The sequence below is a fragment of the Triturus cristatus genome, chromosome 12 (genome assembly GCF_964204655.1).
Source record: "Triturus cristatus chromosome 12, aTriCri1.1, whole genome shotgun sequence".
NCBI classification, from domain to species: domain Eukaryota; kingdom Metazoa; phylum Chordata; class Amphibia; order Caudata; family Salamandridae; genus Triturus; species Triturus cristatus.
The window spans coordinates 798,412,934-798,439,137 of NC_140595.1; the positions used below are offsets into that span (position 1 = coordinate 798,412,934).

General features: G+C 50.6%; 1 protein-coding gene across 3 annotated transcripts in view; it reads right to left on the reverse strand.

Moving 5' to 3' along the window:
• The window catches only part of GIGYF1 (GRB10 interacting GYF protein 1), a 1,351,771-nt gene that overhangs the window by 818,220 nt on the left and 507,347 nt on the right, over positions 1–26,204 (reverse strand). For all 3 annotated transcript variants that reach the window (XM_085637593.1, XM_085637592.1, XM_085637591.1), the window contains exon 11: positions 14,229–14,446. In XM_085637593.1, coding sequence (XP_085493719.1) covers positions 14,229–14,446 — 218 coding nt within the window. The remainder of the gene's footprint in view (positions 1–14,228; positions 14,447–26,204) is intronic.

Genomic DNA, 26,204 nt, shown 5'->3' on the forward strand with positions numbered 1-26,204 from the left:
TATAGTCATAATCTAGTGAATAGTCCCGCCCATGTGCGCGGACCCCGGAGCAATAAAAATAATCTCTTAAATTGTCAAGTCATGCAGATCTGCATCCACACTTAAGAGAGAATTTCAAAGACAGATAATGCAGCCTATATCCACAGGCTACACTGTCCAGTACTTCAACTAGAAAGAATTCCACCAGCAACCACTAACAGCACTGCCTGTCCAGCTTTTTCCCTAGAGAAAGAAACCTGCCTCTTCCAGCAAAAGCCTCTGGAATGATAGAGAGGAAGGAATGGACAGACAAGCCCCATAGGCTGCCATTATGTGGCTCAACACAGGATACTGTGCCTTTAAGAAAACTTTCCAGAACTTTTCCAGTATCCCAGAATGCACAGCAGGTCCCTTTTACTTTCAGTTCTTTTTGAAGGCGTAGCACGCCAGACCTGTAGCATTCCTTACATTAACATTCATCTCTCCACCGGGGAGGAGGGCGGGCGCTTATGACTATAACAGAGATACCCCTACTACAGAACTGGAGTTACAGAAAAGAAACTACTCCTTCTGTAGTAGGGGATCTCTGTGTATAGTCATAATCTAGTGAATAGAATGGCAAGCCCATCCCCACACAAAAACGGCGGTGGAGAAGATTACAAAATAATACCACTACTGTGCGAACAAATTTCGCAGCGAAGCCTGCCCAACCTGAGCATCTGCTCTGGCATCCGCGTCCAGACAGTAATGCGGAGCAAAGGTATGGACCGACTTCCAAGTGGGCGCCTTGCAGATTTCTGCAATCGGAACATTACGCAGCAAAGCAGTCGTGGCAGCTTTGCCCCTGGTGGAATGAGCCTTAGGTTTACCCCCTAAGGTCTTATTAGCCTTTTGGTAACACAACTGTATACAGGACACAATCCACAGAGAGATGGACTGTTTGGAGGTAGCAAGACTGGTCCGGACTGATCCATATTTGATAAACAATTGGTCTGACCTACGAATATCTTTGGTCTTATCAAGATAAAACTTCAACACCCTCCTCACGTCCAGGGAATGTAGAGACCTTTCCGCTAGAGAAGAAGGATTCTGAAAAAACGTAGGTAAAGTTATGGTCTGGTTGACATGAAAATCAGATATAACCTTAGGAAGAAATCGAATATGCTACTTACCAGTATGCATCTGTTCTTGGCATGTAGGGCTGCTGACATTCATATCTGCATAGATCGCCGCCTAGTGTTGGGTCCGGATGATTGCACATTGTTGTCCTGGAAGAGTCTTCGAAGTATCACGAGATAGGTGGCTCCTCCCCTGGACTACAGTGCGCATGGGCATCCCCTCCATCCTTAGATTGTTTTTCGCCATTGCGGCATAGATGGAGTGTAATACAGTGAATGATGACCATGCTAACTAGGAATTACTGAATGCTACAGCTGCTACAGGCGCCGGGGAGGAGGGTGGGCAATATGAATGTCAGCAGCCCTACATGCCAAGAACAGATGCATACTGGTAAGTAGCATATTCGGTTCGAGGCATGTGGGCTGCTGAATTCATATCTGTGCATAGATTATATAGCAGTCCCTCCATTAGCGGCGGCTGCCCGTGCCAGCTGCAGCACTCTGAAAAAGAGTTTTGAGAACAGCGTGTCCTACAGCTGCCTGCTGTCTTGAGTGTACATCTACACAGTAGTGCTTGGTAAATGTATGTAGAGTGGACCATGTTGCTGCTCTACATATCTCCTCTAAAGGAATATTTCCCAGGAAAGCCATGGAGGCCCCTAACTTTCGTGTCGAGTGGGCCCTTGGAGGAATTGTTAAGAGTGTGCTTACCTTTTTGATAGCAAATCTGTATACACTTTACTATCCACCTAGCTATTCCTGCTTTGGAAATGGGGTTGCCTTTGTACTGTGGAGAAAAGGCAACAAACAGTTGTTTTGTTTTCCTGAAAGAGTGTGTTCTGTCAATATAGTATAAGAGAGCTCTTCTGATATCAAGGGTGTGGAGCATTCTCTCCGCTACATTCTCAGGATAAAACACGGGCAGTTCTATGGATTGGTTCATATGGAACTGCGATATCACTTTGGGCATGAATGTAGGGTTGGTGCGTAGTACTAGCCTATTTGCATGAACTTGTATAAATGGCTCTTGAATGGTTAGTGCCTGAAGTTCACTAACTCGTCTTAGGGAAGTAATGGCAACTAGGAAAGCTACTTTCCATGTTAGAAATTGAATCTCACAGGAGTGTAGAGGTTCAAAAGGTGGTCCCATCAGTCTGGTGAAGGAGGGTGTCGTGGGGGAATCACACGTCTGAGTCCCTCCAAGAAAGCTCTGATGGCCGGCACTTTGAACAGAGAGAGGTGCTGCCTATTCTGAAGGTAAGCCGCCAGTGCGGTTAAATGTATACGGATGGAATTGTATGCCAGATTGCATCGGTATAAGTGTAATAGATAACCGATAATGTTTTGCGTTGACGCATCCAGTGCATTGATGTCATTATCTTTACAATAAATGACAAATCTTTTCCACTTAGCCGCGTAGCAGGCTCTGGTAGTGGGTCTCCGTGCCTCCCTGATGATATTCATACATTCTGGAGGCAAGTTGAGGTAGCCAAATTCTAAGATCTCAGGAGCCAGATCGCCAGGTTCAGCTGTTGCAGATCTGGGTGCTGAATCTCGCCATGGCTCTGCGTTAAAAGTGTGGGTGTGAGCCGTAGCCGTTGATGCGGTACCACGGAGAGTTCCAGAAACGTGGTGTACCATGGTTGACGTGCCCACGTTGGAGCAACTAGGATGAGCGTCATCGAGTGTTGCTTGAGTTTGCGTGCCACCAGCGGTATTAATGGCGCTGGGGGAAAAGCGTACGCAAATCTGCCGGACCAGTTCATCCATATTGCATTGCCCTGCGACTGTGGATGTGGGAACCTGGCGGCAAAGTTTTGGCATTTTGCGTTTTCCCTTGTGGCGAATAGGTCTATCTCTGGATGACCCCACTGCTGGAAGTACGGTTGGAGTACTGACGGATGTATTTCCCACTCGTGCATCTGGTGGCTGTGTCTGCTGAGCAGGTCTGCCATCTGGTTGTCTTTGCCTGGGAGGTGTTCCGCCATGAGGAAGATGTTCCTCCGAATGGCCCACTTCCACCTGCTCTGAGCCAGATGAGACAACTGTGGCGAGTGTGTTCCTCCCTGCTTCTGTATGTAGTACATGGCAGTCATGTTGTCCGTTCGGATCAACACGACTTTGTTGCAGAGGTGCAGTTTGAATGCCTTCATGGCTAGGAAGATTGCCATCAGTTCCAGAATGTTGATGTGCATCCTCTTTTGCTGGGTCGTCCATAGTCCCTGCACTGTGTGATTGAGTACATGAGCTCCCCATCCCTGGAGAGACGCGTCCGCCGTCAGTATGATTTGTGGAACAGGCTCCTGGAACGGTCGGCCCTTGCAAAGGTTTTGTGGATTCCACCAATGCAGAGAGTTGTATGCCCGACCGCTCACCAACACTAGGTCTTTTAATTGTCCGCGGGCCTGATTCCACTGACGTGCCAAGCACTCCTGAAGCGGGCGCATATGTAATCTTGCGTGCGGGACTATGATGATGCAGGAGGCCATCATGCCTATCAACTGCATAAACACTCTTGCTGGGAGTGAGTGTTGAGGTTTGAATTTCTTTATGAGCAACTGAAGGCTGTTGAGCCTGACGGAATTTGGTTGTGCCGTGGCTGCCAGAGTGTCTATGGTTGCGCCTAGGTACTGCTGTACGTGGTTGGGTTGAAGGTGGGACTTTGGATAAATGAGAGAGAAGCCCAGGCTGTGAAGAAGGTGAATGGTGTGGGACATGTGGCTGGCACAGTGCTGGGCCGACTTTCCCTGGATAAGCCAGTCGTCCAGATAAGGATAGACATGTATGTGCTGTCTCCGCAAGTGTGCCACCACTGTAGCCAGGCACTTGGTGAAAACTCTGGGTGCCGTAGTTACCCCGAAAGGGAGGACTTTGAACTGGTAATGCTGATTGAGAACAGTGAACCTGAGATACTTTCTGTGTGAGGGGTGTATGGGTATATGGAAATACGCATCCTTGAGGTCTAATGTTGCGAGAAAGTCTCCCTGACTGAGCAACGGTAGTACTCGTTGCAGAGTGAGCATGTGAAAATGCTCCGAGAGAAAGTAACGGTTTAGAGGTCTTAGATCTAGTATGGGTCTGAGAGATCCACCCTTTTTGGGGATCAGAAAATACAGTGAGTACACTCCTGATCCTCGTTCCTGTGCAGGCACGAGTTCTATGGCTCCTTTTTGGAGCATACTGAGAACTTCTTGTTGGAATAAGTGCAAGTGCTCTGCGGACATATGATGGTGTCTTGGTGGTATGTTGGGTGGAGTGGATGTGAACTCTAGACAATAACCGTATTGTATAATTTCTCTCACCCACCTGTCTGTAGTAATGGATTCCCATACTGGCAGGAACTGTTGGAGTCTCCCCCCGACAGGTGTTATGTGGTCGGGGGGCAGTGACAAGGCGTCACTGTTTGTTGGTGGCGGAGGACCTAGACCTGTTTCCACGGCCTCTGCCTTTGTTGCCACGGTATCCACCTCTATTATTTTTATTATAGGTGGTCTGTGTACCTCCTTTAGTGTACTGCGACTGTGGGGGGTTTTGGCTTTTTGATGGCCCTCTGTTGCTGGAGCGACGAAAGGACCCACTCCGAAACTGCTGTGATTGCAGAGCCCCCATAGACTTTGCAGTCTCTGTATCCTTTTTGAGTTTTTCTAGGGTGGTGTCAACCTCGGGGCCAAAGAGGGAATTAGGGTTGACAGGTTGATTAAGGATAGTTGTTTGTATTTCTGGTTTGAAGCCAGAGATTCTTAACCAAGCATGCAGTCTTAACATGACGCTGGTGTTAATAGCCATAGCTGCAGTGTCAGCTGCATCAAGTGCGCACTTAATGGAAGCGTTGCTTATAAGCTTTCCTTCTGTAATTGGGATTCCGCTCCTTCTTTATACTGATCTGGGAGGTGCTGGAGCAGTGTCTCTAGGGTATCATAATGTGACCTGACGTATCTAGCCAGAAGCGCCTGAGTGTTGGCAATCCTCCATATGTTAGCTGCCTGAGCAGCAACCCTCTTTCCTGATGTTTCCAAGACCTTAGACTCTTTGTCTGGGGGAGGAGCATCACCCGTTGTCTGTGAGTTGGCTCTCTTCCAAGCATTGGAAACCACCAATGAGTCTAAAGGCAACTGTCCTCTTATGTAGGCAGGGTCCACAGGAGCTGGCCTGTACTTTTTTTCAATTCTAGGGTTAAGGACTCTCGCCCTCGTGGTCTCCTTAAAAATGTCAGTAGCCTGTTTGAGGACCCCCTTCAGCATGGGCAGAGTCTTAACAGATCTTTCTGAGGTAGAGAAGGTATCCATTAGAAAGTCGTCCTCAATAGGGTCAGAGTGGAGCTGTACGTCACGATTGTTGGCGGCTCTTTCAAATAAGGCATTGAAAGCAGCCGTATCCTCCGTAGGAGAGGTTTTGACCACATATGCTGGTGTGTCTGGAGCAGTATGTGGGTCCCCTGCATCAGTATTGTCCACACAAGGCTGGTTCTGGTCTTCAGGGTCAGTGTCCATATAATAAGTGCCCTCTAGATCATCAACCTCGCCAGCATCCACAGTAGAGCGTGTGGGTGAGAATGACTGAGGTTCTGTGGCACAATATTGAAGTTGTTCCACTAGAACAGGTGATGTGGGTCTTTTTCTCTTCAATGGAATTTTGTACGGCTCCATTGGTGTCTGTCACTATTTTCCGTTTGTAAATGGAAAGTCTACCAGTATAGGCGTCGATAAATTGCCTGGGATCCTCATCGTCTCGAGGCATTGCAACCGCTCTCTTCTCTGTTGGGATTTTTGTCGGTGCCTCGACATTTTTCTTCGGGTCGATCGGTTCTTGGGGGTCGAGACCCTTCTTGGCGTCGAACATTTTTGGTCGCACCGCTGGTGGGAGTCCAAACTTGATGTGCGTCGACGGGATGTGAACCGCGCTGACCGCTTTGGGCTGCGGGGCCGTGTCTGCGCCAACCATGGAAGCCTTGGTTTGGATGCGTAATAACGACTCCGACACCTTCTGCTTTACAAAGGGAGACGGTGCGCGCATGGGACATGATCCTTCGACGCCCTTTTGGTTGTGGCCTCTGGCCCTGCACCGGATGTCGGTTTCGGGACACGAAGACCGGAATGGGGTGGCTCTCGAGGGCCGCTCGCCATATGCGTGTCGATGCTCCTTGGCGTCGATATTTTCGGGTCGGCAACCTTGACCTTGAGTGGAGGTGCCGCCTTCCGCTCGATGTTCGTAAGACTCCTCTCGGCGCCGACAGCCGTCTTTTGCGTCTTCGGCTCCGAGGGCTTCAAGGCCTTGTCGCTGTGGAGAGACTTTCATTTTCGGTTTCGCTTTCGGTGCCGTTGCCTTCAGTTTCGATTCCCGTTGATCGAGTGATGGCGCTTTCGATACCGACGGCTCTTTAGGATAGTTCGACGCCGGGCATTTAAGCGGGGCGGAAGAACGAGAGGAATGATCTTGGGTAAGGCCTTGTGGCGATCCCGCGACCTGAGCCTTATCTAGTGTCTCTTTGGGCCCTGAGTGGATCTGTGGGCGTAGCTCCTCTTCAGAGCTATCCTCCTCGGCCCCAAGGGCCTCTCCGTCGTCTCCTACCTGTTCGACGACTTCATCTTCCTCATCATCTAGAATATGTTAGTCTTCGGCATCATAGTCTGATTCACGCTCCGACGCCGGATCCAATATCTCTCCTTGAACTTCAAGGTCCACGACCTCCTCATCTTCGGTCCCGAAGATGTTGTCCGGGTTTGGACCTACTTTCTGTACCTCAAGCCGAGCTGCTCGACGAATGCGAAGTGTTTTCTTCGATCGAAACCGGGAGCACGCAATACAGATGGCTTCGTCGAGGTTTGGAGAGAGGCACTTGTTGCACACCGGGTGCACGCCGAAGCGAGCATATTTAGCGTTGCAAAGAGGGCAACGCTTGAAGGGGCTATTTGATGTCTTTGGTTCCATCGTCGATCTGGATCGGCGCTAACGTGGAAGGGCAAATGGCTATCTTCGATAAAGATACTTGGCGCCGAACGAAAACAATACCGACGAGTAATGGGCCTAAATACTCTAAGAGCTAAGATTAGGACATCCGAACCCAATGGCGGAAAAAAACAATCTAAGGATGGAGGGGATGCCCATGCGCACTGTAGTCCAGGGGAGGAGCCACCTATCTCGTGATACTTCGAAGACTCTTCCAGGACATCAATGTGCAATCATCCGGACCCAACACTAGGCGGCGATCTATGCACAGATATGAATTCAGCAGCCCACATGCCTCGAACTTAGGGTGAGTACGCATAACAACCTTAGCAGCATGAAATACAGTACAAGGTTCTCGGCAACACAACGCCTGAAGTTCACTCACCCTGCGGGCCGATGTAATGGCCACTAGGAACGCCGCCTTCCAGGACAGGTGCTGCAACGAAGCCTTGTGAATAGGTTCAAAAGGCTCCTTCATCAATCTGGACAGCACCACATTCAATTCCCAGGAAGGCGAGGGAAGTCTGACCGAAGGGAACACCTTCTTCAAGCCTTCCAAAAAATCCTCGACCACAGGGATCTGAAAGAAGGAAGTCTGTGAAGGGCATTTCCTGTAAGCAGTCAAAGCAGCGAGATGAACCTTAATGGAGTGGAAATTAAGGCCAGACTGTGCCAAATGTAAAAGATATGGAAGGATGACATCTTCCTTACATGTTGTCGGGTCAAAGTTCTTGGATTTGCACCAGATGCAGAATCTCTTCCACTTGTAAGCATAGGAAGTCCTAGTGGAAGGACGTTTAGCCTCCTTCAGTATGCCCATACAATCTTCTGGTAGATTCAAATGGCCATATTGCACTATCTCAGGAGCCATGCCGCCAAACTCAAAGACGAGAGGTTGGGATGCACCATCCGCCCCCCGAACTTCGTGAGAAGGTCCGGCCTGCACGGCAGCCGCATGTGAGGAAGGAGAGACCGGTGAAGCAGATCCGTGAACCACCACTGCCTGGGCCATTCCGGAGCAATCAGGATCATCCGCGCCCTGTGTAGGAAGGTGGATATCTGACTGTGGTTACCCCCAACTTTTTGCCTAGTGTCTAGCTGGTTTTTCGACTTAGTTGGCCTGAGATCCTGCCATTCAGGGTCTCAGGCTGTCTGCTCTCTCTGTAAAATGGACTCCATGTACCCTAGGTACATAACCAATTGGTAAGGATCACCTTATTGGACCCTGTACAGTGTACCCTAGGTACCCAGGGCATAGGTGTACCCTAGGCCTCCCAGGGGCTGCAGCATGTATTATGCCACCCCTGGTCTGGCCTTCCAATCAGACACAACTGGCTGATCACTCAGCTGGGGCAAGGTCGTGTAATCACCCCTTGCTTAGATATAGTATATCTATATCTACCTTATATATAGACACATGTGTACCTATCAGTCACTCCTATGGCAGGCCTTAACAATCCTGGAGGCAGAGTGCTTGGTAACATGTGAGATGGTGCTCTAGCATGAGCTGAGCCTGTCTGCAGCTTTCGGAACCATGTCCTTATAGCTGTTCTATGATATAGCCTACCATATACTCTTAAAGTGCCTTATAATCTTAAACGGTTATGGTAACTATGGTTGGGCTGTATCAAAACATGTCGTGTAAGGTGTCTAACACTTTGGAATAATACCCCCATACCATTTCTGGTGATGAGGATATTATTCCTCCCTTCTAGAGGGAGAGACATGTTAAAATCCTACTTTGCTGTTAGCCTCTGACCAAAGCCTCAGCATCACAAAATGGATGCTGCTGCCACGACACAAGTCTGACCTCCTGCAGCTGGGAGTAATCCCAGCCAGGGAGGCCTGGACAATAGGTTTCCTGCTTGGGGAGGTGCTAGCACCTCCCCAGACAGCCTTTAGTGTATTGGGGCAGGGTGGGCTGAAAGGAATGAGACATGCCTGGGGCACACAATAGTGTTCCTTGCATAGTCCAGTTCAAACCGGCGCTGGGGCACTCCAGCCCCAGCTCTGGCGCGAAACTGGACAAAGGGAAGTGGGTGTAACCACCCCCTCCCAGGTCCCACCCATAAGGCGTGACCTAGCAGGTATCCCAGCCCCCCAGATTAGTATAAGAGTGGGAGTTGGGCCTCAAGACTTTAGATTATCCTGAACCTGCAAAACTGAACAGAAACTCTGGACCTTCGACATTCGACGAAAGAAGAAGACTGAAGAATCTCCCTTGTAGCCAAGGAGTGGCTACCCTGTGCAAACAGGCACCATCAAGAGACTACCCTTTGCTTTGTGAAACGTTCGACGAGGAACCGACTGCAGAGCCCGACCAGAGCCTTGATTTCCAGACTTCTCCGACCCTCATCCACATCTGCAGCAGAGCTGAGATCCGTGGAGGCGACAAGCGACGTGGGACCGGCTACCTGGGAAAAGTGGCTAGTAACTTACAGCGCAGCTTCTGAGGTACCCTCGAAGTTGTGCACCGGGGATTGAGAAGCCCCAACCCCAAGCACCATCTGCACCGAAGACCAGCCCCCCACACTCCACGAGTCCTGCGTGGGGCCCTTCAGCATTTTCCTGCTTGCCGCGTCTGTCCGGTTGCTTGCCCGCTGGCTAGTGGCCTTTGTGACGACGCTCCCTGAAATCTTCTGCGCTGGTTTGGCTCCTCCAGACTGGCTCCCGCTTCTCTGCAAAGAAGAAGCACCCCAGACCTTCCTGGTCTGCACCATAAGCAAGTCCTTTGTTCTTCGTGGGTTCCGCTTGCCAAGGCTTGGTGAGTCCTAGTCCAACTTCGACGCCGCCGACAGCAAGAGCCTTCGTGGGACAGCTCGCCTCCTGGTCCTGGTCGTCCTCGACGCTTCCTGGTTCTCCTGGCTGCAGCGACAAGCTTCACCTTCACCTGCAACTCTTCACGACATCGCCTGGTTCCTTCCTGGTTCCACGTGGTCACTGGCTAGTGACCTTGACTCTGTCCCTTCTGCTTGCAGGTTTCTTCTCTTCTTGATCCCAGCCTTGGGATCCACCGGACACTCTTCACTGACTGCCTGTCAGCATCTTTCTTCAGGCATCCATAGGAGTCGACGACGAAAACGACGCATCTTCACCCCTATGCACCCGCAGCCTGTGGGCTAGGTAACTTGGGTACTCCGGTGCTCATCAGGATAGTGACTACCCTAGTGTCTAGTTTTCAAGTCTCAACTTCCTAGCTACTCCGGAAGTGTCCTAAATCTATCTATTTCTAAACTGTAACATTGCTATTGACTTTTACGCATTACGCGTGAGTGTTTCCACTCTGCACACGAATCCCGTGGGCCTCCCACTTCCTAACTAACGCTAGTGTAGTGTAGCCCCAGCGATTCCCTAGGCCTAGGCCTATTCTATTTCCGTGACAGTGGTTCTTATACCACTTATTTAGTATATGGTTTGCGTGGCCCCTAGGGCCTAACTGTATTACTTACCTGTGTGACTTACTGTATGCATTAATAAGACTGTGTTGTACTTACCTCTAAACTCATAAAGAGTGCTGAGGGTTTGCTTAGAATAAATACACTTTATTTTATATATATATCTGTTGTGGTGTCCTTTCATTTGGTATTCAAGGGATTATATATGGTATCACAGCTGGCTTCACATGCCATTCAGAGTTTAGCCTAAGACTGCTCTTGTCCATGCTACCACTAGGATAGCTGGTCTATAAGGTTGACTTTACAACCAATCACCATAAGGGTATTTGGACTGATATAAGGTGTACACTATAACTAGTGACATCATACATCAGGCCAACTTCTCACACCCTGGACTTGGACAGTTTGATGAGCACTGCCGGAATCAGGGGAATGGGTGGAAAAGCGTACAGAAAGCTGTTCGACCAGTCGATCCATAGCGCATTCCCCAGCGTCCCCTTCTGGTAGTACCTGGATGCGAAGTCTCGGCATTTGCTGTTTTCGGCGGTGGCGAACAGATCTACGTCTGGAGTCCCCCACCTTGCGAAGACTTCTCCTAGTACCTCGTCGTTTATGACCCATTCGTGGTTCTCCTGAAGCAGCCTGCTCAGCGCATCCGCCTGAACATTCTGCACCCCTGGCAGATGCGTGGCCGTGATAATCGATCCGCGGGCCAGAAGCCAGCGCCAGATCGCCTGCGCCTCCTGCGACAGAGTGCGCGATCGCAACCCCCCTTGCTTGTTGAGGTAATACATCGTGGTTGTATTGTCCGTCTGTATCAGCAACGAGGTGGTCTGGAAGGACGGATGAAAGGCCTTCAACGCCAGGTACACGGCTCTGAGTTCCAGGAAATTGATGTGGTACGTTGACTCCAACGGGGACCACTTTCCTTGTATCTGTAAGTCTCTGGAGTGCGCTCCCCAACCTTGGAGAGACGCATCCGTCACGATAGTCGTCTCGGGAATGTCCTTGTGGAAGGGAACCCCCCTGAGGAGATTCTCCGCCGAACACCACCATTTCAGAGACTGAAGAGCATGTAGAGACAGCCGGATCAGGTCGTCCCAAGAACCTGTTCTCTGATCCCATTGATCCTCCAAGCACTCCTGCAGTGGTCGCATGTGCAGCCGTGCGTGCGGCGTGAGGAAGATACAGGAGGCCATCGACCCCAGCAGCGAAGACACCTTCCTCACTGTCGCCGATGGAGCGGCCATGAGGTCCTGAGCCTTCCGAAGGAGCGATAACCGTCTCTCCTCCGAAGGAGACACGCTTGCTGACCGTGTATCGATGGAGGCCCCCAGGTACTGTATGCACTGGACCGGAGTCGGGACAGATTTGGACATGTTGACGTGTAACCCCAGCTTGTTCAAGAGAACGCACGTCCTCCGGAAGTGCGCCTGCGCTTCTGAAAAAGATGAGGCCTTGATCAACCAGTCGTCCAGGTACGGGTAGACAAACACCGTGGTCATCCCTCTCGACGCCTTAGTCGACGTCATCGACGCCGGTGGAGAATGGGGGTGCTTGCCGGTCTTCCTGCCCCTGGGGAGCCTCCCAGAGGCCTCAGCATGGGCAGAATCAGCCCCTCCTGACCCACCTTGTGCCTTCAGCCTTCTGTCCTCCAGGACTTGGAGCCTGATCTTCATTCTTTCCCTTAGGGTGCTGGCTGAGAACGAGTGGCAGATATGACACTCCTCAGGCACATGGGACTGGGGAAGGCAGCCTATACACACCTTGTGTGGATCTGACTTAGCCTTCTTTCTGTCGCACTCTGGGCACTTGTCGAACAAGCCAGGCATGTTGACAGCACCAGAACACTAAACTCTTGAAAAATTGACAAAAAACACCAATAAACCCTTGAAAAGGGAGAGCTCAATGCTTCAGGGTCCTGCTAGCAGGAGCCGGAAAAAAGAACTGAAAGTAAAAGGGACCTGCTGTGCATTCTGGGATACTGGAAAAGTTCTGGAAAGTTTTCTTAAAGGCACAGTATCCTGTTTTGAGCCACATAATGGCAGCCTATGGGGCTTGTCTGTCCATTCCTTCCTCTCTATCATTCCAGAGGCTTTTGTGGAAGAGGCAGGTTTCTTTCTCTAGGGAAAAAGCTGGACAGGCAGTGCTGTTGGTGGTTGCTGGTGGAATTCTTTCTAGTTGAAGTACTGGACAGTGTAGCCTGTGGCTATAGGCTGGATTATCTGTCTTTGAAATTCTCTCTTAAGTGTGGATGCAGGTCTGCATGACTTGACAACTTAAGAGATTTGTATTGCTCCGGGGTCCGCGCACATGGGCGGGACTATTCACTAGATTATGACTATACACAGAGATCCCCCACTACAGAACTTCATTTCTCTCCATAGGAATACATTGACTGTTTTCACTTGAAATTTTTTTAAGTGTGGAGTTGATTTGCATGAAAACCTGAAGAACAAACTGTAAAACTGATTTCACTTACCTTTTCCCTAGGAAATGTCCCAGTGAGATATCTAGGCATATATCAGTGAGTAGAAAGAGTAACCTGCAGAATAACCAGGAGAGTAATTTCGACATTTTAACTTACCTGTATTTCAATCAACTGTATTTGAACCTGCATTCAATTTTAAAACACTGCATAAGATTTTGCAAAGCATTTCACTTACCTGTGCCAGGCTTGGCTTGATTCTAGAAATTAAACAGTAATTTTATACAAAACAAATTGGTCTGAGTGTGTGACATTTGCTGATTGAGTGTGTACAGCAAATGGTTAACACTACCCTCTGATAAAGCCTTACTGCTCACCTACACTGCCACAAATAGAGAGTAAGAGGTGCCATCTACTTTTACCTCTGATTACCTTTGGGGTTCCACTGGACCCTGTGCACACTATACTTCATTTTGGTATAGAATATACAGAGCCAGCTTCCTGCAATAGTGTGCCCACCTTTGATTTTCCTATTGCTTTCAGGGTCTTGGGCTGAAACTCAGGGCACACAAAGCCTTCTGAGATTATTTTTTTGGGCAGGCAGAGGTTACAGACCTTGTGGGTGTCCTTCTACACAAACTTGTGGTGCCACTTTGGGAAGAGTCTTCTCTATCTCCCTCAAAGGTAGACGTTTAAGTTCTCGGACTATGTGGTCGCGTTCCACCAGACATAACCCTTTTGTAGTATTTTGTCATCTGAAGTTCCCGACCTCACTTTCAAGGTAGAGGCTTTTCCAGAATGTTTCTGCTTTTGGTCAATGATCTATCGGCAGACCCGCTTGATCCTACTGGAGCTATTCTGCTTGCTTCTGAACAAGTGGAAACAAAATAACCTGAAGATAGCGACCACACCCATGGGCTTCCAGGGTTTACACCTAATGACATACCATCCAATGGTCACCACTTTCCGTTTTTGGGGAACGGAGAGAGGGGGGACAGGGGCCAGAAGGGTGTAGAGAATAGGCAAGGACTACAAAAAAAAATTCTGGACCCAAATGTTATCTGTTGGTGGAATACTACACAGCATGAGACTCCAGAAGGCATACTGCATAATTGTAGAACCCCTGTTTTTTTCACCTGTATACGGAGCAGTATTACCTGAACAAGACCCCATCTTTAATATATGCCAAGCAGATAGTTGTGCCCATGTAGTGTTTTCCTGGAGATGCACTGCAAAGCATACTTCCTACACAAAGTGGCGAGGGGCAATATTTGTTCTATCCAGTAAGAAACACGGTCACCTCTCAAAATAACAATTGCTATGCCAATAATGCTTAATTTCATGCAGGCATATGTCAAGTACCTTTAGGGACATGAAAGCCCCTGATGAGTCAAAGGTTCCCATTTCATCATCTTCATCATCCATGCACCATTCAGGCAAACCATCCTTCTCATCTTCAAAACTGTCACTGTTTGCTCGATTCCTCCTTTGACCTCGTTCATCTTCCTTATCCCGGAATTCAAAGTCAAACTTCTTCCGCGAACCTCCATGCTCTCTCCAGCCTGCAGAACGAGGAGCATCTGTTGGACAAAGGGGAAAGGAAAGAAGATTTAACGCAGAAAAGTAATGCTCAAATAGTAGCAAATCCAGGTCTTTTTGATAGTACTCCATAAAGTAATGCTAGTTACTTGTGAAATGCAACAGAGGAACACAAACACTCCTACATTTAATTACTGAAGAACTTACAGAATATCAAAAGGATTATGTTACTTATCCTGTAAGCATCTGTTCTTGGCATGTAGAGTTGTAGATTCACTTGCTTTGCATACTCCTGCCAACTAGTGCTGGGTCTGGATGTTTGCAAGCTGTTTTTCTTCGAAGAAGTCTTTCCTAGTCACGAGGTAAGGTGACTCCTCCTTTCGGTGATAGTGCACATGGGCATTGTAGGAAACTGGCTCTATATATGCTACACCAAAATGAGGTATAGTGTGTATAGAGTCCAGGTGACCCGAGAGGTAGGCAGAGGTTTAAGTTAGTTAGAACATTACTCTCTATTTGTGGTAGAGTGGATGAGCAGTAAGGCAGTATCAGAGGACAGTGTTAGGCATTTGATGTACACACAGTCAGCAAATGAATTGACACGCTCAGTAACTGAACTCTAGGCCAATTGTGTTTGTACAAAAATATATACCGTTTCATTTTTAGAACCAAGCAAGCCTGGCACAGGTAAGCATTAAATACTTTTCAGTAATAAGTTACTGGATATAGAACAGTTTGAAAATGCAATAGAAATTGTACTTTGTTTGATTTACAGGGAATGCAGTACGTTGCAACACCTAGCAAATACAGTACATTGGAATGAATAGGTTTTTTTCAGTAAATTGCAGGTAAGTTACTTTGGACGTTACTTTTCTTACTCAGTGCTGGATGCCTGGATACAGCACCGGGACATTTCCTGAAAACAGGTGAGTAAACACGATTTGGTTATTTGTGCGATTTTTAAAGAATATTTTTAGATTTCGAAACTCCACACTTAGAAACTTTTTGGAAGAAAATTGTCAATGTTATCCTATTGAGGAAAAACAGGTTATCGGTTCACAGGTAAGCAATAGTCTATGGGAGTTAAGGTTCTGGGGTTAGACTCAGGGGTCCCCCAGGGTCAGTGATAAACTGTTGTTGTACGCTCAGCGGCACTAGGGCAGCTGAGTGCAGAGTGTTGAGGCCCAATGTTAACCTATGGGGGATAGGGGGCCTCCGGTTGGTGGCTGCTGGCAAGCAGGCCACACGGCTGTGGGAGCAAAGCTCCTAGGGTATAGGTCAGGGCAAATATGGAACCAAACTAGCACAAAAGGTGCACCCTCAACGGCACTAGGGCGGCCGGGTTCAGGGTGCTGTTTTGAGTTTGGATGCCCCGTTTTCAAAGGAGAACCTCCAGTTTGCAAAGGTACTGTAGGCAGGGAGACGAAGGACTTCTGGGTGCGACCACCACTTGGAGACGTAAGTTGGGAAGTTAAGGGTTGGTTAGGCGCCATCGGTTTGGGCACAGAAGGCAGTGGGGCGTCGTGTGCAGGGGTGCCTTTTGGGGTCGGATCTTACCAGCTCCTGGTCGCAGTTAGGGGGGGGCCTTCCGGATTAAGGCTGCAGGCGTTGGAGGGAGGCTTGAGGCAGGTCAGGTTCGAGGTGAAGACAGGCCGGTAGGGCTGGGGCCAGGGAGCGTTTGGTATCAAACTTCTCAGAACATTAAACCCACACTGATGCAAGAGTGGTATTTAATGAAAAATGCACTCAGAGGGCATCTTAGAAGTACCCCCTGAAAAACGACCAGCCTCTGGTGGATGCCCTGACTGGTACACACCAGCCTGCCACCACGAGACATGTTTCTGGACGCCTGGGGTGGGAGCCTTCACTCCCTGAGTCCAGAAACAAAGCCTTTCATGGGCGGAGGTGGTCACATCTTCCCCAGGCCAGGAAGAGCCATCTGTGGCAGGGTAGCTTCAAAGGTCTTGATGCCTTTGTAATGCGAACACCAGTCTCTCCTGCCATCAGGAGCAGGCCTCATTCCCGACTCCCCTCCCTTTCAGCGGGAAATTTAGCATGGCCCAGAAGGCGTGCCCACCTCTGCCAACTCCACCGCTCAGGTGGGGGAGAGGAGGTGAAGCCCACTCTTCAGTGCCCGCCATCTTGAAGATGGCAGGCACGCTCTAATGAGGATTAGGGATTTGCCACTCTCTCCACATGGGGTGAGTATCCCAAGGGTGTAGTCACCCCAAGGTCAGTAGCCCACTGGCTACTGACCTAGAGACCCCTGAAATGCCCCCTAAATACAGTACTTAGGGGCAGCCCTGAACCAAGGAGACAGATTTCCGCAACCTAAGCAGGACAAAAGAAAACGTCCAGCAGAGGAGACTGCAGAGAAGAGTTTACTTGACCCCAGCCCTACGGGCCCGTTTGCAGTTTCCATAGATCCTGCGCCAAAAGTCGCCTTGTACTGCAGCCAGCGACCTCCAGAACCCCGGGAGACTGACTGTCTTCAACAAAGACTGGATCTCCTGTGAACAGAAGCTCTGTTCAAAAGAACCCCTCCAAGAAAGACTCAGCTTGCTGAGGACAAAGAAACCAGACCCCTGGAACCACCACTGCACCAGTCGCCTACACCCAAAGTTCAAGTGCTTACCTGCCCCAGCAAGGTACCCCAGCACTCCTCCAGGACTTCCGACGTCGCCTGTAGCCTCTGCACAGAGACTCTTCTCTCCCCCCCCCCCCCCCCCATGGCGAGTGGCCCGGCAAGGATATCGGACCTCAAAAGAGGCCCCTGCATCCAGCCGCCCTGAACATAGAAGAGAGCCCGAGGGTGCACCTACATCTCCAAGCCCTGCAACTTACCTGCCCAGTTGTTGGTTCCTCCCGGATGTCTTCCTGGACCGAGCCTGCAGCTAAAAACAAAAACCGGCAATCCCCATTCAAAACAATGCACCAAACGCCAAAACAGCACTCCACACCCAGCCACCCCTGCGGTTGCACCTTGAGTGCCAAATCGGATTCCCCTTTGCCCTGAGTCTAACATCTGGAGCTTTCCTCCGACAACCTTGTGGCCTGCTCATGAGCAGCCACCAACCGGAGGTCCCCTATCCCCCATTGGATAACATTGGGCCTCAGCACACGGCTGCCTAGTGCCGCTGAGGGTGTTTTAAGAGTGCATCCTCGACCTTGGGGGAACCCTGGTTCTAAACCTCAGAGTAACAACTCCCACAAACAACTACTTAACTATAAACCGATAACTACATCCTTCTATAGGATTGCATTGACTGCATTTGTCTTCTTGAAAAGTGTTTTAAGTGTGGAGTTGGTTAGTATGGAACATTGAAAAACTGCATATGTACTAATAGTGGATTACGTAACCTTTGTCTAGGAGATGTCTCAGTGTGATGTCTAGGCATATCACACTGATTAGCAATAGTAATCTGAAAAGTAATTTTGAAACATTGACACCTGTAATTTGATCAACTGCATTTAAACCTGCATTAAATTGTAAAACATTGCATAAGATTTTGCAAAGCATTTATTTCACTTACATGCACCAGGCTCGGCTCTAGAAATAAAATAAATAACTTAATATTTTTATATACAAACAAATTGGTCTGAGTTCAATCTTTGACTGTGTGACATCATTTGCTGCCTAAGTGTGTACAACAGATGCTGAACACTACCCTCTGATAAAGCCTTAATGTTCGCCCACACTACCACAAATAGAGAGTAACGTGCTATCTACTTTTACCTCTGCCTACCTTTGGAGCTCCACTGGACTGTGCACACTATACCTCATTTTGGTATAGTATATACAGAGCCAGCTTCCTACAGTCTCGCTGTCCTAGAGGTCTCTCTAAGTGCAGATCTGTCTTCCTCAGTAGTGTGGTCAAGTCTTGACACAAACTAGCCTTGTTGATGCAGGTACTCCGTTACCCAGGGTATTGGTGCAGAGTGGCTCCTGGAGGGTCTAGCATCTCTAAGGATGGTGGAGAGACTGGGCTGACCACCCAGAGCCACAAAGACCACCTCCGTACATGTACTCCCTCAGTGGGCCCGATGGCAAACATGGTGTACAGGGCAATTGCGGTCAGTGCCTGCAGATGCTGCGGGATGTCTTCTCCACCCCAAGGGAGATGCTAAATGGCTGTTGAGGCACTGGACAGTGCTCCAAGGGTTTGGGAAAATGCACAGCTTTTGGACGAGTTGGGTCTTTACAATGATCAAGGTACCAACAACCAGGCAAGGTTTGGCGCCAATTTGGGAGCATGTCCTCTGTTTTCACAGTGAATGCTCTTCTATGTTATTCTGTTCCCAGGTAGTTGAATTTGCCTAGAATTGAGGGGACCTTCAAATACCGAATTCAGGGAAGATTAGGCAAGTGTAGGGTAGTTATCAATCGGTTACATAACCCTGGGGTGTCTACACCCACTGTATGACCAATTCCTGCGAGAAGTGGGCTTAATCCTGACCTAGATTTCCTAGTTTCAAACAAAACCAAGATGGTGAAACAATGCTTCGACTATCCACTTCAGGTGGCCCACCTTAGCGTTGTGCCTAGATCACAGGAGTGACACGCCTGACTAGCTAATTTCCCGCTTGCTCTGGTGCCAAATAGGCCCAAGAGCAGGGGGTAGCATTCCCCCAGGTGTTAAGCCAAGGATGCAATTCGAAGGCAGCAGAGGCTCTGAAGCCTCTGGCCTTGATGTGTTAAATTACTAGCCATCTTGCTGGAAGAGGTGCGGACATCTTTCTCCAGAGCAGGGATTGTTTCTGGCGTCTGAGATTGGGCACTCACCTACAGGAGGCCAGAAACTTGTCTGTGGTGGCAGGCTGGACGGTAGCAGTCAGCCAACACACTAGAGGACTAGTAGGTTTTCATAGGGCATCTCTAAGATGCCCTGTGGGTGCATGTCGCAATAAATCTGAAACTGGCATTGTTACAGATGGAGTAGTTTCTTTTCTGTAACTCCAGTTCTGTAGTAGGGGTATCTCTGTTATAGTCATAATCTAGTGAATAGTCCCGCCCATGTGCGTGGACCCCGGAGCAATAAAAAATAATCTCTAAAAAGTGACAATCATGCAGACCTGCATACACCTTTAAGAGAGAATTTAATTTAAAGACAGATAATGCAGCCTATACCCACAGACTACACTGTCCAGTACTTCAACTAGAATTCCACCAACATCCACAAACAGCACTGCCTGTCTAGTTTTTCTCCACATAGGAAAAAACCCTGCCTCTACCAGCAAAAGCCTCTGGAATGATAGAGAGGAAGGAGTGGACAGACAAGCCCCATAGGCTGCCATTATGTGGCTTAGAACAGGATACTGTGCCTTTAAGAAAACTTTCCAGTTTTCCAGAACTTTCCCCAGTATCCCAGAATACCCAGCAGGTCCCATTTACTTTCAGTTCTTTTTGAAGGCGTAGCACGCCAGACCTGTAGCATTCTACATATGAATAAGTATCTCTCCACCGGGGAGGAGGGCGGGCGCTTATGACTATAACAGAGATACCCCTACTACAGAACTGGAGTTACAGAAAAGAAACTACTCCTTCTGTAGTAGGGGATCTCTGTGTATAGTCATAATCTAGTGAATAGAATGGCAAGCCCATCCCCACACAACAAAAGCGGTGGAGAACACACAAGACACTACCACTACTGTGCGAACAAATTTCGCAGCGAAGCCTGCCCAACCTGAGCATCTGCCCTGGCATCCGTGTCCAGACAGTAATGCGCAGCAAAGGTATGGACCGACTTCCAAGTGGCCGCCTTGCAGATTTCCGCAATCGGAACATAACGCAGCAAAGCCGTCGTGGCAGCTTTGCCCCTGGTGGAATGAGCCTTAGGTTTACCCCCTAAGGTCTTATTAGCCTTTTGATAACACAATTGTATGCAGGACACAATCCACCGAGAAATGGACTGCTTAGAGGTCGCAAGACCAGTCCTGACTGGGCCATAATTAACAAACAATTGGTCAGACCTACGAATATCCTTGGTCTTATCCAGATAAAATTTCAACACCCTCCGAACATCCAGGGAATGGAGAGACCTTTCCGCTGGCGAAGAGGGATTCTGAAAGAACGTAGGTAAAGTTATGGTCTGGTTGACATGAAAATCAGAGATAACCTTAGGAAGAAATTTAGGGTGAGTACGCATCACAACCTTAGCAGCATGAAATACAGTATAAGGTTCTTGACAACATAATGCCTGAAGTTCACTCACCCTGCGGGCCGATGTAATGGCCACTAGGAACGCCGCCTTCCAGGATAGGTGCTGCAATGAAGCCTTGTGAATGGGTTCAAAAGGCTCCCTCATCAGTCTGGACAGCACCACATTCAAGTCTCAGGAAGGCGAGGGAAGTCTGACGGGAGGAAACACTTTCTTCAAGCCTTCCAAAAAATCCTTGACCACAGGGATCTGAAAGAAGGAAGTCTGTGAAGGGCATTTCCTGCAAGCAGTCAAAGCAGCCAGATGAACCTTAATGGAATGGAAATTAAGGCCAGACTGCGCCAGATGTAAAAGGTATGGAAGGATGACATCTTCCTTACATGTCGTCGGATCAAAGTTCTTGGACTTACACCAGATACAGAACCTCTTCCACTTGTAAGCATAGGATGTCCTAGTGGAAGGTCGTTTAGACTCCTTCAGTATGTCCATACAATCGTCTGGTAGATTCAGATGGCCATATTGCACTATTTCAGGAGCCATGCCGCCAAACTCAAAGACGAGAGGTTGGGGTGCACCATCCGCCCCCCGAACTTCGTGAGAAGGTCCGGCCTGCACGGCAACCGCATGTGAGGAAGGAGAGACCGGTGAAGAAGGTCCGTGAACCACCACTGCCTGGGCCACTCCGGGGCGATCAGGATCATCCGCACCCTGGACTGGGACAGCTTGATGAGCACCGCCGGAATCAGGGGAATGGGTGGAAAAGCGTACAGAAAGCTGTTCGACCAAACGATCCATAGCGCATTCCCCAGCGTCCCCCGCTGGTAGTACCTGGATGCGAAGTCTCGGCATTTGCTGTTTTCGGCGGTGGCGAACAGATCTACGTCTGGAGTCCCCCACCTTGCGAAGACTTCTCCTAGTACTTCGTCGTTTATGACCCATTCGTGGTTTTCCTGAATCAGCCTGCTCAAGGCGTCCGCCTGAGCATTCTGCACCCCTGGCAGATGCGTGGCCGTAATCGTCAGTCCTCTGGCCAGCAGCCAGCGCCAGATCGCCTGCGCCTCCTGCGACAGAGTGCGCGATCTCGACCCCCCTGCTTGTTGAGGTAATACATCGTAGTTGTATTGTCCGTCTGTATCAGCAGCGAGTTGGTCTGGAAGGACGGAAGGAAGGCCTTCAGCGCCAGGAAGACAGATCTGAGTTCCAGGAAATTGATGTGGTATGTCGATTCCAACGCAGACCACTTTCCTTGAATCTGCAAGTCCCCGGAATGCGCTCCCCAGCCCTGGAGAGACGCATCCGTCACGACACTCGTCGTGGGAATGTCCTTGTGGAAGGGAACCCCCTTGAGGAGGTTTTCCGCTGAACACCACCACTTCAGAGACTGAAGAGCATGCAGCGACAGACGTATCTTGTCGTCCCAAGAGCCTGTCCTCTGATCCCACTGATCCTCCAAACACTCCTGCAGTGGTCTCATGTGTAACCGAGCGTGAGGCGTGAGGAAGATACAGGAGGCCATCGATCCCAGTAGAGAAGACACCTTCCTCACAGTCGTCGATGGAGCAGTCCTGAGGTCCTGAGCCTTCCGAAGGAGTGATAACCGTCTCTCCTCCGAAGGAGACACGCTTGCTGACCGCGTATCGATGGAGGCCCCCAGGTACTGTATGCACTGGACCGGAGTCGTGACCGACTTGGACATGTTGACGTGTAACCCCAGCTTGTGCAAGAGCTCGCACGTCCATCGGAAGTGTTCTTGCGCTTCCGCGAAGGATGATGCCTTGATCAGCCAATCGTCCAGATACGGGTAGACAAACACCTTGTTCCTCCGCAGGTGTGCCGCCACCACCGCCATGCACTTCGAAAAGGTCCTGGGCGCAGATTTTAGCCCGAATGGCAGTACTGTGTATTGATAGTGATTGGCGCCGACTTGGAATCGCAGGAACTTCCTGTGCTTCCTTGCTATGGGCACATGGAAGTACGCATCCTGTAGATCTATGGCACAGAGCCAGTCTCCCCGTTGCAGCTGAGGGTAAATCTGGTGCAACGAAAGCATGCGGAACTTCTCTCTGCGAATCCATTTGTTTGCCTGCCGCAAATCCAGAATGGGCCTGAACTCGTTCTTGTCCTTCTTGCGAACGAGGAAGAATCGAGAGTACAGACCTCTTCCCCTTTGAGACAGAGGTACCTCTTCTACCGCCTTTTTTCTCAACAAGATGTCTGCCTCCGCCTGGAGCTCTCTCAGCTGGAATCGAGAGCTGACCGGCGGAATCGCTGGAGGCGGGCTGAGAAACCGAAGACTGTATCCATTGCAAACAATATTCAGCACCCACTTGTCCTGAGTAATTTTTCTCCACTCTGCCGGAAAAAATGGAATGCTTCCCCCCACTGGAGTGGGTAACGGTTGAGGGGGAAGTAACCGCTCAGGGCCGAGACCCGGCCGGGCCCTTGGTTGTGGTAGTAGCCTGCTGGCCTCCTCTACCCCTCTGGCGCTTCTGGAAGGGCTTGCGGAACTGCTGCTGTTGTGGCTGCTGCTGTCCCGAGCCCTGCCCACGCCCTCTGCCCGACGACCCGAACCTCCTTTGGAACGGGCGCTTTTTTTTCCTCGGCCTTCTCCAACCCGACGGCCGTCAGGGTTTCCGCCTCAGCCTTCATGCAGGCCATCTAATCGTCCGCATGCTTCCCGAACAGGGTTTCCCCCGAGAAGGGCAGGTTGGCCACTCTTTGCGGCGCCTCTGGCTTGAGGGACGTCAGGCGCAACCACGAATGGCGCCGCTGGTGGACGCCATGACAGTAGGCGTGGGCGGCCAATAAAGATACGTCCGCCGCTGCGCTGATCGTTTGATTCGACACCAGCATGCCTTCGCGCACCGTCTCCAAGAAGTCCTCCTTCTTGTCCCGAGGCAGGAGGTCTGCATATTGCTGCAGGGACTCCCACAGGGCCCGGTCGTAACGGCCCAACAAAGCCCCTGCACTCGCCGCCTTCATGGTGGTGGCGGCGGTACCACACACCTTCCTGCCCGCAGAATCCAGCCAGCGGCTTTCTTTGTCGGGTGGAACCGTGGAGGACGGGGCGGTCGCATGTTGTTTTCTTGCCGCCGTCACGATCACCGAATCCGGCTTCGGGTCCACTCTCAAAAATGACGGATCCGACTCCGGGGCCCTGTACTTTTTCATGAGCCTGGAAGGAGCGGCCTTCGTCGTCGCGGGAGTGAGGAACAGCTCCAAGGCGGGTTCCACCAGTCCTGGTACAAGAGGCAGTAGGGGGCGAGACAGGTGTTTTTTTATGAAGCGTCTCGAATATCACGGACGTCGTGGGTGTTGGAACCGTCACCGTGATACCCAACTTTGCAGCCCCTCGCAACAGCACCTCTTGGAACGAGACCAAGTCGTCCACCGGAGACACCCTCGTCCCCGGGGAGTCCGACAGCGTCGGGGAAAGGTCTCTGTCCGAGGAGCGCGTGCGCGACCTGGACCTATACCTCCTACGGCGTCGTCTTGAGTCCGACGAGGACCTTCCACGGCTCCGTGATCTTCTCCTCCTGTGCGAGCGGGAGCGCGACCTCTTCGGCTTCGGCCTGTCCGCCGGTCTCGCTGGTCCAGGCGACCGTGGGCGTCGTGGCTTCGGGGTCCCCTGCGGCGGAGTCGGGTACCGTGGAAGGGAAACCGACCGCGGGGGAACCGGCGGCGGTCCCACAGGGGTGCGTGGCAGCGACAGAGGCTGGGGCGGCGGAAGCAGCGTCCGCGGCCGAGGTGGCGGTGGTGGAGGTGGCGGTGGTGGAGGAGTTTGTGGAGGTGGTGGTGGAGGTGGTGGTGGAGGTGGTGGAGGCGGAAGAGGAGGCGGCGACGGAGGCATCCGAGGAGGCGTATACACCACCGAGTACACCGATCCCGGTGACTCTCTTCCTCGACGTCGATCTTCTCCTCGACGTCGATCTTCTCCTCGACGTCGATCTTCTCCTCGACGTCGATCTTCTCCTCGACGTCGATCTTCTCCTCGACGTCGATCTTCTCCTCGACGTCGATCTTCTCCTCGACGTCGATCGTCGCCTCGACGGCGACCCGTGCCTCGACGGCGACCCGTGCCTCGACGGCGACCCGTGCCTCGACGGCGACCCGTGCCTCGACGGCGACCCGTGCCTCGACGGCGACCCGTGCCTCGACGGCGACCCGTGCCTCGACGGCGACCCGTGCCTCGACGGCGACCTCAAGCGTCTCGACGTCGATCTCCTTCTCCTCTTCATCGACGGTGAGCTGCGATCCCTCGACGGCGAATGCTGACACCGGGTCCCATCTCGACGACGACCGCTGGACGGAGCAGACGACGGCGTCGTCACAGACGACGCCGATGTAGTCGACGGCGGCCTATGCAGGTCCCTCGACGGCGATCGTCGACGCCGCTTCTCCCCAGAGCCCTGGGGGGACGGCTAACAGACGGTGGTCATCCTCCTAGACGTCGCCGTAGACGCCCTCGACGTCGACGGGGAGTGGGAGCGCTTACTGGTCTTCCTGCCCCTGGGGAGCCCCCCAGAGGCCTCAGTAGGGGCCAAATCAGCCCCTCCAGACCCACCTGGTGCCTTCAGTCTTCGTTCCTCCAGAACTTGAAGCCTGATTTTCATTCTGTCCCTCAGGGTCCTGGCTGAGAACGAGTGGCAGATGGTACAGCTTTCAGGCACGTGGGACTGGGGAAGGCAACCAATGCACACCTCGTGTGGATCAGTTTTAGCCTTCTTTCGACCACATTCCGGGCACTTGACGAACAAGCCAGGCATGTTGACAGTACCAGCTACTAAACACAAGAAAAAGTGACAAAAATTGCCAAAATCTCAATTAAACCCTTGAAAAGGGGAGAGCTCAATGCTCCAGGGTCCTGCTAGCAGGAGCCGGAAAAAAGAACTGAAAGTAAATGGGACCTGCTGGGCATTCTGGGATACTGGGGAAAGTTCTGGAAAACTGGAAAGTTTTCTTAAAGGCACAGTATCCTGTTCTAAGCCACATAATGGCAGCCTATGGGGCTTGTCTGTCCACTCCTTCCTCTCTATCATTCCAGAGGCTTTTGCTGGTAGAGGCAGGGTTTTTTCCTATGTGGAGAAAAACTAGACAGGCAGTGCTGTTTGTGGATGTTGGTGGAATTCTAGTTGAAGTACTGGACAGTGTAGTCTGTGGGTATAGGCTGCATTATCTGTCTTTAAATTAAATTCTCTCTTAAAGGTGTATGCAGGTCTGCATGATTGTCACCTTTTAGAGATTATTTTTTATTGCTCCGGGGTCCACGCACATGGGCGGGACTATTCACTAGATTATGACTATACACAGAGATCCCCTACTACAGAATTATTGAGATTAGGTGTTTGATATCAAACACCATTACTTTCCGTGAAGCCATTATGCAGCTGGGTAACTCGTAATGACCAGCACCAGTGCGTACCTTCAAAATGGCACTCGCAAGATCTTAGCAATAGAACTAGACCTCACAGGGGCATATCTGTTCATGCAGATGTTCCATTACAAGTAATATAATGTACCCTGCCTTATGGCTCTAAGGTCTGCTGTAGGGGTGAGTTACATAAGACTTGCAGTGTACTTGAGCAGTCTGCATGCAGTTTGTGTGGGTCCCTTTGGGTGGCATATTACATGCCACAGTCAA